The 12,939-nt window shown below is 40.7% G+C and overlaps 2 protein-coding genes across 3 annotated transcripts in view; both read right to left on the bottom strand.

Moving 5' to 3' along the window:
* LOC137401410 (uncharacterized) overlaps positions 1-12,939 on the bottom strand; it is a 388,865-nt gene that overhangs the window by 248,652 nt on the left and 127,274 nt on the right. The gene's annotated exons all lie outside the window — the stretch shown is intronic.
* The window catches only part of LOC137401977 (latrophilin receptor-like protein A), a 29,440-nt gene that overhangs the window by 1,778 nt on the left and 14,723 nt on the right, over positions 1-12,939 (bottom strand). Inside the window, exons 6-9 of one of the 2 annotated variants that reach the window (XM_068088446.1) lie at positions 2,721-2,855; positions 2,377-2,512; positions 2,062-2,218; positions 27-143 (exon numbers count right to left, since the gene is read on the bottom strand). In XM_068088446.1, the coding sequence (XP_067944547.1) occupies positions 27-143; positions 2,062-2,218; positions 2,377-2,512; positions 2,721-2,855 (545 nt within the window). The remainder of the gene's footprint in view (positions 1-26; positions 144-2,061; positions 2,219-2,376; positions 2,513-2,720; positions 2,856-12,939) is intronic. The other variant, XM_068088447.1, reaches the window with a different exon arrangement.

Raw genomic sequence — 12,939 nt, 5'->3', positions numbered from 1 at the left:
TCAAAGGCTTCAATATTAAAATTTACCTGGTTTCCTGCAGCGCTTAAAGTTATTTATAAGTTCCACAGTTCCCTCTTTAAACTTTTCTGGCTTGAAAGACTGTTTTCCATTAGTAGCAAAGAATAGGATACACAGGGCCATACCTACAGTATACACAGGGCCATACCTGATATACCATACCTACAGTATATACCATACCTACAGTATATACCATACCTACAGGATACACAGGGCCATACCTACAGTATACACAGGGCCATACCTACAGTATACACAGGGCCATACCTACAGTATACACAGGGCCATACCTACAGTATACACAGGGCCATACCTACAGGATACACAGGGCCATACCTGAAAAAACCAACTTCTGTTAAGAGAAGTGAGGAGTATTCTTTAACTATTTTGTCAGCTATAGTTAAAATTTGAGCAGCAAAGATGCTTGTCACAGTTTTTATAACAACAGAACTATCTCAAAGTTTCATTAAAACAATTTTTCATTTCATATCAGCTAGATTCATGCTCTCACAACATTTCATATCAGCTAGATTCATGCTCTTACAACATTTCATATCAGCTAGATTCATGCTCTTACAACATTTCATATCAGCTAGATTCATGCTCTTACAACATTTCATATCAGCTAGATTCATGCTCTTACAACATTTCATATCAGCTAGATTCATGCTCTTACAACATTTCATATCAGCTAGATTCATGCTCTTACAACATTTCATATCAGCTAGATTCATGCTCTTACAACATTTCATATCAGCTAGATTCATGCTCTTACAACATTTCATATCAGCTAGATTCATGCTCTTACAACATTTCATATCAGCTAGATTCATGCTCTTACAACATTTCATATCAGCTAGATTCATGCTCTCACAACATTTCATATCAGCTAGATTCATGCTCTCACAACATTTCATATCAGCTAGATTCATGCTCTCACAACATTTCATATCAGCTAGATTCATGCTCTTACAACTGAAGCGTGCGACTAACTAACAACGAATTGTTTCAGTTTATCAACCTTTATTTCTAGCAGTTAATATGACATAGATTATTTCAGTTAATAATTGTGCAAAGTATTTAAAGTTGTCTTATCATACACCCAAGACAACTCTATGTAGAAAAAACCATGACCTTTAAATACATTTAAGAACATATTAAAAACAACTTTATTACCATTATGCCGTCTATACCAATACAGATAGTAAACATAACAACAACTAAAAAATTTAACTGAACAAAGAAGCAAGTCAGCTCTCTCTAAGTGCATCAACATTAGCTATGAGGTTTTGTTAAGTTCATTGGTTAAGAAAAGTTGTTGCTTGCTGATGAAGTTGAGCTTGTTACACTGAACCATCTAAATTTAAAATTTATAATTAAAAAAACTATTTTCTGTTAATTGGCCATCAAAAAATTGAACAACCATTTAGAATATAATACACTGCAGTACTTTAAAGGTAATTTGATGTTTTCTAATTTTGATAAACTATTCACTGTTTTCTGGTCTCTAAAACTAAATACACTGGCCTACAACTATTTATCAGATAATAATAACATCTAGTAAAACAAGTGAGCATAACATAACTTAACATAACTTAATATCTTGAGTATATATTCTCAGCTTAATGTCATCAATGAAATAAATAAGTATATTTGAAAACATAATTCATCAGAAAATAGATCTTCCTATGGGTGAATATTTCTTAACGGAAAATAACAAACGTTGTGACATATTTCTAATTTTTATACATTAGCACTTATTGACTAATATACATTTTACCTAATATATTGGATAAAGCCCTTAGAATTAAAATATTTACAATTAAATTCAAGTAAACTACGTTAACCTTTTTACATGCAGAAAAGACTGAAGCTTAAAATTGATGAAACCACTCATATGTAAATACTATAGAGTATTCCCATTATTATGTTTGCTTTTGGTTAGTTTTTACGCGCTCCTAGTGAGCATGTTTCTAACACTCTAACTTTACTATTTACTTGTATTTACTCTGAACATAAGATACGGAAATAACCTATACTTACCATAAAGACTGATACTGATTATATGGAAGATGGTGAGGACAAACATTGGTTCCCCATCAACAATGTTCTGAATCCTGTTTGCTAGCTGAACAATGTTGATAATTACGAATAGAATAAAATATACTGTCAGTGGCTTGAGATATGTCTCTATCAGCTTCTGCAAAATAAAAGTAACACCTCAGATGTAGTCCCGGTAAAGCTTTAGCAGGGAATATAATCATCAGAGAGTGTACAGAAATGCGTATGTAGTTATGTACTCGGTAGGTAGATGGAAATACCACAACTCATTCTAAAAATTAAGAATTGCTTACTTACAGTGTTCTTTGATGTTGTAAAACTAGATGAGCTACAGGGCCCTTGAAATACTTGAAGCCTTTTGCGAGCACGAAATATCATGGAAATGAATGCAATTACCATCATTACCAGCCCTGAAAATACTGGAATCCAGAACCTGAAAAAAAAAATATTATGCAAGTCAGAAATATTCTGTATTATTTGATTACCTTAAAAGCTAAACCTGACAAGCATGTATTTTGAGAAAGCTTTACTGGGAAGACAAGGCAAAAACTCCAAAACAGTAAAACTGGGAAGTACCCACTTCAGAAAAAAAGGTTCAAAGATTATGCTATGCATAGAAGTTATAAATAGTATCATCTTACAGAATGTATCTTAGTATCTGGTGTTCATCACTAATCCAACAGAATGGCGCTGATGCTGGTCCATAGGCCCCTTTAAAACCAAAAGGGATGCAGGCAAGTGCCAAATTTACTATCCATGTAAGTAGAGTGTATACCCTGAAAGTAGATGAATTATCATAAAGTAGCTGAGTTTACTTGGCAAGTAGTTAATCAAATGTGAAACTTTTTGAGTCATTTGCTATCAGATAGGGCATTGTAACAAGTCAAGCATAAAATTCAGATTACAAGTTAAACCGGAAGGAGCATGAATACATCTGTCACTAAACCAAAAAAAAGGGTCACTTAAAAAAAACTGAGTTGGTTGGTTAGAATGGGAAGTTAGTTAGTTAGTTGTCAAGAATAACAGAGCAAAGTTTAATGAAAAATGCAAAGAGCATTAATTCAGAAGAATTAAAAATGGTATAAAGTACAAGTTGATGGGAAAAAAGCCTTGCAATTGTACATTTTAAAACTATGATTTTGGGATGACAGGAGATGACAGGGCTTAGAGCTGGAAGAGACCAACACAATCAAGCTACCGAGCCAAGCTGAAAAGACCAGCTTAGCTTCTTCAGGATGGGAGAGAAAACGCTTGAGACCTATGAAAAGACCGCGCTGGCTCTGGCTCAGCCGGACGTGCAAAAGCTGGAAGTGCAATGCCTGAGAGGATGACCGAGTTAGCCACCGAGTTGGCTGAAGAGGACCAGCCTGCTACTGCATTTGCCTGTCACGGATCGGAGCTTACCAAAATGATGCGTATAAATCAAGTAGGGATGAGCCCAGCTAAGGTAAGCCCCTAGAAGTTTCATACCATGCAGTTGATTGTCACATACTCTGAACTGTACCATTATATACATTTTGATAAATATATATTAATTTCCTATTGTACTCAAGTGGTTGGTTTGATTGTGGAGTAAAGTAAAGGATTTTGGCAGATCCTTTACACTGTTGGCAGCAGCAAGATTTTGGATCCCGACACCGCAAGAGCCCATGGGCCCTTGAATGTACTAACTAAAGCTATCTTAGTAGTAGGAAAAAAGGAACCCAAGGATAATGTGTAACCTAAGGCGAAATACTTTTTAAAGGGAGGAAAGCCTAGCTGCCTAAAAAGTGGCTGCCCTCCTCCAAAGATCCAAGAAATCCCTCTTGTAAGAGTAAGTGCAAAGATGGAAATCGGATGTGCTCGAAGTGTAAACATAAGTGCAGAGCATCTGGGGGAGGTACAGGAGAAGATGCTGATGTTTTCCTGGGCCTAGGCTTCGACTCACCAGTTTGAGCCACCTCATACACTTTATTAGTCACTTTCAAAGGTAGAGTGCTGCAATTCTAGAAGGCCCCAAATGAAGAGGTAAAGAATTGTAAACAAGCCAATTGGCTTTTCTGCTTGGGAAACTGCTTTCGACAAACTATGAGCCCATTTCAGCCTTTTTCCTTAGCATGCTCTGTCTGAACTGAGTACCCTAAATAGGGTGACAACAACTGCTTGCCACGAGCATGCCGTTTAGGTGAAAAAACTGATCTGAGTAGCTTAAAGTGACCTACCGGACTATCAACAAGCTAATTTGACCAAGGAAATGTTCTGCAGCCCACTGAATGACCCTGCCCTACAACGACATCTGCTGGCCATTCCAACACCCACATTGACTAATGCAGGCAAAGTTGGCATTTAGTTTTTCTAATTAAATTCTGGGAAGCATCAGTCAATGAACGTCTGGTCAATGAAAAAAGAGCCAGCAGAACAGACCGTGGTTGCATGAACCAGACCATCAGTGAGCTTGCGCTATTGGTGCAGCAGATGACGAAGCAAGTTCAACAACCGCAGGATGAAGGACAAGGGGCTAAAGAGGCTGCATCTACCAAACCTCTTCAGTGCTGAGACTGTCAGAGATGAGGGCATGTTTGGGGGGACTGCCTGAGTATGAAGCTACTAAACTGACAAAATAGTAAAGAGTCACAAAAGTAGTGCCAACTGCTGGTTGCTATAAGATTCTTAACCGTTCAAATTTTGGCAAAGACTGTTTGTCCAACTGGTTGAATGCACTGAACCAGGTTAGCTTCGAGCCAGCAAAGTTTCAATAATAGGGAAGTGGCGCAGATATATTCTGCCAGATCCACTTAGAATGGGAAGGTGATGCAGTAACCTTCTGCTATATTCATCCATAATGAGAAGGTGATGCAAAGATTTCCAGCTATATCCAACCGAGATGAGAAAATTAAGTAGCCTGTAAGTCTTCTACCATAGCCACCCAAAATTACTGTCATGCAAGTGCCAAGTACTACTGGTACTTTGCCAACAAACATTATGCTTTTTAGCTAAAGCTTTATACAAGCTAATATTATATAGTACTGTCTCATTATAGCTATTAATAATGCTTGTAGCTTTTTACAAAGCTTTTCTATGACCAAACATATAAATACTTGGGTTTTCTGTTATCAAATCAGTTATCTCTGGAGTGTGCAATAAACCATTCCTCTAATTTAATACTCTATTTAATTGCTTCTGTGCAGAAATATAACAGAAGCTAATTGGCGACAAGGATTTCTCTTTTGAACAGTTACAAAGAGTTTTGTTCAGATATTATCATTGATAAAATTGATACAAAGAGTTCTAGTTTATTACAAGTGTAACTGTTCAAAATTGCACCACTACAATGGCAGAAGTAGCAGACCTGATCAAGCTAATGCAGAAGCAGCAGGAGGACCAGAGACAGCAGCAAGAGGAGCAGAGAAAGCAGCAAGAAGAGCATAGACAACAGCAGCATGAGGAGTTCAAGCAGCAACAAGAGGAATACAGACGTCAGCAAGATGAAAGAATGGAGGAGAATAAGAAACTGATGGAGCTACTACTACAAAACCTACAACGGAAACAAGAAACAGCTGCAACCGCTGTTCCAGCCTTCCCAGGTTTTGACCCAACAGCAGAGCTACTAACAGATTACATAGACAGATTCAACACATTCATTGCAGCAAATTTTATTCATCAAGACAAGATTGCTGGCACTTTTCTCACCAACCAACAGCCTACACTCTACAAGCAGCTTAGTAATATGGCAGCTCAGCTTTCAACACCCAAGCAGATCAACGACCTCAACATGGATGAAATACTGGAAATTCTCAAAGACCAGTATGACCCTAAGCGCTTCATTGTTAGAGAGCGTTACAAGTATTGGAGTGACATGCAGAGGAAACCTGGAGAAACTATTCAAGAGTTAGCTGCCAGAATTCGTCAAGATGCAACTACATGTGCCTTCATAGACATTACAGATCCATTAGATGAGGCTCTCAGAACAAGATTTATCTGCTCTGTAAACAATGAAGCAGTTCTCAAATCTCTCTTCAAGGTCAAGGACAATGAACTCAACTTCAACAAAGCTATACAGGTAGCACAGGAAACAGAAGAAGCAGCTAAAGTTGCCAAAGAGACAGTTTATGGAAACTCGTCTAAAGTCAACAAGGTTGCTCAACAGAAATCAAGATACAAACCAATCCAGAAAAACAACTCTACACCTGACAAGCAGAAGGAAAGAAAGCTATGCTACAGATGTGACCGAACTAACCATACAGCGAATGACTGCAGATTCAAAGCAGCCACCTGCAACTTTTGTTCTAAACAAGGTCACATAGAAAGAGCATGCAAGAAAAAGAAATCATCTGCAGCAGAAAAACCAGTAAAGATGATAGAATGCACATCAACCAAGATGGTGAAACTTGCTGAAAACATCAAACTGGAGGGAGACAACTTCACACTTGAACTGGACACTGGAGCATGTGACAACTTCATCTGTAAATCAATATGGGAGAAGCTAGGAAAGCCAAACCTAAAACCTACTACAGTTAACTACAAATCAGCCTCAGGACATCTCATAGAGACGCTTGGCAGATGTGAGCTAACTGCCCAATTGGATGCACAGAAAGAAGTCAGACTACCATTTGTGATTAGTGCTGTACAAGATCTCAACCTACTAGGAAGAACTGCTATACAGCAACTAGGCATCTCTATTGATGACAAGCTACAACAGAACCTTGTATCAACAATCACAGAGAACCAGCCAGATGGGAGGTTACAAATCAAGTGTAAGGAAATGTGCAAAGAATTTCCAGAAATATTCAAAGACGAGCTAGGATGTCTCAAGAACTTTGAACTAGAGATAAACTTCAAACCTTCAACAAAGCCAGTCTTCTGCCGACCCAGACCAGTTCCTATTGCCTTGACAGAAGAGCTCAACCAAGCATACGAAGCAGGTGTAGCTAAAGGCATATGGGAACCAACTCAATTCAACCAGTATGGAACACCAGTTGTACCTGTATGCAAATCTACAACAGGTCAAGCTGCAGGGAAGATCAGAGTATGTGGAGACTACTCCAAGACTATCAATAATCAGCTAGAAACACATAGGAAACCTATCCCACTACCAGAAGATCTAATCAGAAAACTAGGTGGAGGCTATTGCTACACAAAGATTGATTTAGCAGATGCCTACAATCAAATATTGTTGGCACCAGAAGTCAACGACGACTAGCACTATCAACACACCGAGGAGTACTACTACAGAAGAGGTTGCCCTTTGGCATAAGCTCAGCACCAGGGTATTTTCAAAAAATCATGGAGCAACTGACACAAGACCTCCCAGGAGTAGCAGTATACCTAGATGATATACTAGTGAGTGGAGCCAATGCAGAGAGCCATCTACAAAACTTACGTCGACTTCTTCAAAGATTAGAAGAAAGAGGGCTCAGATGTAGAAAAGACAAGTGCTGTTTTGCTCAACCTACAGTAGAGTATCTGGGACACAAACTCACTTCAAAGGGAATCACTAAAGGAAAGAAGGCAGATGCAGTACAACAGATGCCAGTCCCAACAGACTTAACTCAGCTAAGATCTTTCTTAGGAGCTACACAATTCTACAGCAAGTTCATACCCAATCTGTCACAACTCACAGGACCATTGCACAAACTGACACGCAAAGGAGAGACCTGGAAGTGGGGCACTGAACAAGAAAAGAGCTTCAACAAACTGAAAGATATGCTACCAACTGATAGTGTCTTAGCACACTTCAACCCAGATCTTGACATTGGAATCTCATGTGATGCTTCAGAAACTGGACTGGGAGCTGTACTATTTCATCGTTATCCTGATGGAAGTGAGAGACCAATAGCCAATGTTTCAAAAACACTGACCAGCACACAGAGGAAATATGGACAAATACAAAAAGAAGCTCTCTCAATCATATTTGCTCTAAAGAAGTATCACCAGTACCTGTATGGTCGACGGTTTATCTTGGTAACTGACCACAGACCTCTTCTCACACTTCTAGGACCTACCAAAGGAGTTCCAGCTCTAGCAGCCAACAGACTAGCAAGATGGGCACTGGTACTAAATCAGTATGGCTACACCATAGAATACAGATCTACCCAGCATCATCAAAATGCAGATGTCCTCTCAAGACTGCCAGTTGGACATGATAAAGAGTTTGATGCAAGAGAAGATGAGGATGATGTTGATACAGTATGCACTATTCACACTATTGGACAACAGCTCAACTCTACAGACTACAATGTTCTAGCAAAGGAGACAAAGAAAGACCCAACACTAGCCACAGTAATGCGCTACACAGCAGAAGGATGGCCTGGTAACAAAGAGATGAAGGAGACTCAGCTGTCACTCTTCCACAAGATCTCAGATTCACTTTCTATCACTGAAGGTTGTCTTCTATATGGCAACAGAGTAGTCATTCCTGTCAAGTTACAACAGGAAGTATTAAAGATCCTTCACCTTGGACACTTTGGAATGGAAAGAATGAAGAAGCTAGCTCGAACTGCTGTCTATTGGCCTCGCATTGACTCTGATATAGAGGAGACAAGCCGACAGTGCACTGCCTGTGCTGAACACCAGAAGCTTCCACAGAAGTATCCTATACATCCTTGGATGCTACCTGAGAAGCCATGGAGTCGTCTTCACCTAGATCATGCAGTGAACTTCATGGGCAGCCAATGGCTAGTGATGATAGATGCCTACTCAAAGTATCCATGCATACACAGGACGTCATCTACTTCTACCAGAGCTACCACAGACATCTTAGAGGAGATATTCGCACACTTTGGATACCCTCACACCATAGTCACTGACAATGCTACCAGCTTCACCTCAGGAGAGTTTCAGCAGTGGTGTCAAGAGAGAAGCATTGTTCACCTCACTGGAGCACCCTACCATCCAGCTACAAATGGCGCAGCTGAAAGACTAGTACAATCCTTCAAACAAGCCATGGAGAAATCGTCACTCTCACCTAAATCTGCACTACAACAGTTCCTGATGCACTATAGAAGGACACCACTTCCTACAGGATACTCTCCCAGTCAGCTGCTGAATGGAAGACAGATGAGATGCAAGATTGACACCCTATTGCCATCACCCGCACACATAGCACAGTTTCATCAATCCAGAGAAGTCAACCGATCGGCAGAAAAGACAGTTAGCAAGATACACAGCTACAATCTTGGAGCACCATGCTATGCCTTGTATCATGGACCTAGACGCAACAGACAACCTAGATGGGTTCCAGCCATTGTTACTAAGATATATGGAACTCGTAGTCTCAATGTCAAAGTGGTACCAAAGGGACCTACTTGGAGAAGACATGTTGAACAACTCAGACCAAGATACTCAACAGAAGAAGATCAAGACCCTGGAGATAAACCTGATATAACAGAGGAGACAAAACTGCAACTACCAGCCCCTACAACTGTAACAGAGCAACCTTCGTCTAGAAGAAGACCACGCAACCCTCGTCTACCTGATGGAGATGAGTATAGCAGAGACAAACCCCGAAGGTCTAAAAGAACCAGAAAGAACCTTTAGCTTAGTGAGGAGGTGTCATGCAAGTGCCAAGTATTACTGGTACTTTGCCAACAAACATTATGCTTTTTAGCTAAAGCTTTATACAAGCTAATATTATATAGTACTGTCTCATTATAGCTATTAATAATGCTTGTAGCTTTTTACAAAGCTTTTCTATGACCAAACATATAAATACTTGGGTTTTCTGTTATCAAATCAGTTGTCTCTGGAGTGTGCAATAAACCATTCCTCTAATTTAATACTCTATTTAATTGCTTCTGTGCAGAAACATAACAATTACTATGAGGCCTTAAAAAAGCTGAAGCTCAAGTACCTGGGAAACAGCTGGTTGTGGAAACACAAATAATGTTTGAGTGAGCTACACTAGGCAATTGCCAGGAGCATACTTAAAACCAGACCCTGAGAAACCAGGCTAACAAATGTTTAGAAGCTTGCATTCAAAGTGACAGAGCTGAGCCAAACAGTGCTCTTCTCAGACCAAACTGGCTCAACAAAAGTCTGCCTCAGCAGTTAACTTGCCTTAATGAACACAGGCTCTAGAGTGGCCTATTCTACTAGCTACTTTTTTCCAGGAAATAAGGGGGTGTTGTTCATCTAATTCTTATTGATACCTGATGCACCACAAACTTGCTGAGCCAGCAAGTATTAAACAGACTCTCTCAGAGTGCGAGTTAACTGTGACTTTTGAGGAGAGACATCCCCGGTCTCAAACTCGATGGAATGTGGTGTTATTTTATGGAGTTGTATGGTTGCTGACACTTCATCAGGATGTAAAGACTAAGGAAGTTTTTGTGGTGAGCCACATCAGTTAGGATGCCGTTTTGAGGATGCTGTTTTAGGTGGCCCACTAGTGTGCTTTACAGTTTTAGCAGCCTGTGGTTTTCGTCGGCAGGTGACATATTACCTGTGCAGGTGACTGTCCTTAACAAAGTGCAGGTGGTGAGGGACATAATGATGCCAGCCCGGACTAAAATAGCGGTTCTATCCTTAGTCACCACTAAAAATTATGCTCGTTGAAGCTAATCAACCGTTGCCCAGAGGTTCGTTTATTGGCTGTGAGCTTTAATCAACCTGGGCTAATGGGAAGCTTAGACATGCAGTGCCTGAACTTCACAGAACTACCTTCATAACTTTGAACTGACTCCACAGTTGGCATGTTCACAAGAGTGTAAGACCACTGATTTGGTAAGGAACTGCTTTTCTCTGGCTTAGGTTTTGCAAATTGAAGTGCAAAAGCACTGGACCAAGGAGTGCCAACCCTCAGAAGACGTGTTTTGTACAGCAGAAAAAAATTTCACAGAGCGTAAACAGGTAAAAAGGTTGGCGGAACTGCCTACATAGTACAAGAGCATGGTCATCAAAAGCATATGAGACATGGTCTCGACACCTAAGGTAGAGCATTCCATTTCACTTAAGGAAAGAGATTGGCCCATACGCCAACCCCCACCCGGCTTCCATAACAGAAAAAAACCGAGGCGCAATGCCAAGTACATGAGCTCTCCAGTTAGAGCTCATTGAGCTAGTGGAAGGCACCAAAAGTTTCTCAGTAGTGTTGGTATGGAAGAAAGATGGGAAATGAAAGATCTACCTCAACTATCGGCGACTGCAAGCAGTCACTGAACAGGGCGCTTACACCCTTTCCCAGATCAACAATATTTTGACGCCCTCCCTAGCAGCAAGTTTTTCAGCACAATAGAGCTAGTCAGTGACTACTGGCAAGTGCCCATGGATGGCAACGTCCAAAAGACATTGGCATTTGCAACTTACTGCTGCATTTGGAAGTAGAAGGATTTAATCTTTGGACTCACGTTGATGCCAGCCACCTTCTAGAGGTTGATGGAGCAGGTCTTACATGACATGCATTAACAAATTCAACTGCTTTACTGCTGTATGAAATAACAGTGATTGCACCAGGTTTTGAAACAAACCTGCATTGGTTGAAATAAGTATTCTATAAATTGAAGGGAACTGAGCTCAAGCTGAAACTGACCAAGTGCGAGCTGTTCCAATTGCAAATGCTTTATCTGGGCCATGTGTTCAGTGCACAGTGTAGAAGGGATGGGTACTGACACCAAGGAGTCCAAGAGAGAGTGTGAGAGTGTTCAACACCTGAGGGCTCCAAAAATTACAAGGTTTCCTGGACACGTATGAGACATCCAACAGTAAATCTTGAGCTTTGCTGCCAAGGTACGATTGCTGCAAAAGCTAACGAAAAAAGTGGAAACATGGCTATGAGAAAAAGAAGAGCAAGCTGCTTTCAAAGCTCTGAAAGACTACATCTCTTTGGCACCCATGATGGAAGTACCTAAATCTAAGCCAGCCATATATCTTGAACAGGGATACCAGTGGGTGCAGAGTAGGACAGTGCTGTTCCAGGTCCAAAACGGAGTAGAGAAAGGAATTGAATATTTCAGCAAAGCCCTAGTGACAGTGGAGCGGAATTATTGAGCAATTCATCAAGAGCCACTGTTTGTAGTCAAAGCTAAGAAGCTCTTCTAACTGTATCTGTATAACCAGCAGTTCTTACTTTGGCCTTCTTTTGCTGGTTATGCTGGAGAAAGAAACTATCCAACCAGGTAGGAAAATGTTTGGAGATGTTGGCAGAGTTCCCACACAAGTTGGAACATTAGGGCCAACTTGCGCTTTGGGAAAGCTGATGTGCTGAGTCAACAGGCCTTTCAATCTCGATGACCTCACTGCCAACAATGTGCGCTCATCAAGCTAAGGGATGGAAAACCCAACCAAAAAGAGCTATCTATGGGAAGTCAGTCTTTGTAGAGTAGAATTGAAAAAAGCCCTACAGCGGTGTCATGAGTCGCTAGAACCATTTGCGAGATGGCCGGTCATATGGGCCAATCTGATGCTAATGTGGCAGCAGAGGTAAGACCAAGGACTGGCTGAAGTCACTTTGAAACTTTGAGACACATCTTGGGTAAAGAATCGAGGTGAGGCTGGCAAGCAGCTAGCATGAACACACTCCACAGGCCAAGGACCAGTAGCCACTAAGCACCGAACTCTCTTGAGCGACTGAAAACAGCAACTGAAGCTGAGCGTCGGAAATTTTGGCAATTACTCAAAATTCGACCATTTTTTTGAATACAGCTAGATGAAAGAGAAAAAGAGATGACTTGAAAGCCAGGACATTAGCCAACAACTAGCCCATCTGGTATGCAATCTATCCACCGCGTATCAGAGAATTCACTGTTTTGCAAACACATGCCTTGCCCGACTCTGGGGTGGGCAGGATGACTATTGGTTTCCATCTCATCTGGTACTCGCTAGGACTGACAGTGACTATGAGGGAAATGGGTCAAGAGTTGAGAGGTGTGCCAAGCCGCAAAGTCC

The sequence above is a fragment of the Watersipora subatra genome, chromosome 8, assembly GCF_963576615.1.
Source record: "Watersipora subatra chromosome 8, tzWatSuba1.1, whole genome shotgun sequence".
NCBI classification, from domain to species: Eukaryota; Metazoa; Bryozoa; class Gymnolaemata; order Cheilostomatida; family Watersiporidae; genus Watersipora; species Watersipora subatra.
This window is presented reverse-complemented; position numbering and strand designations above follow the sequence as displayed.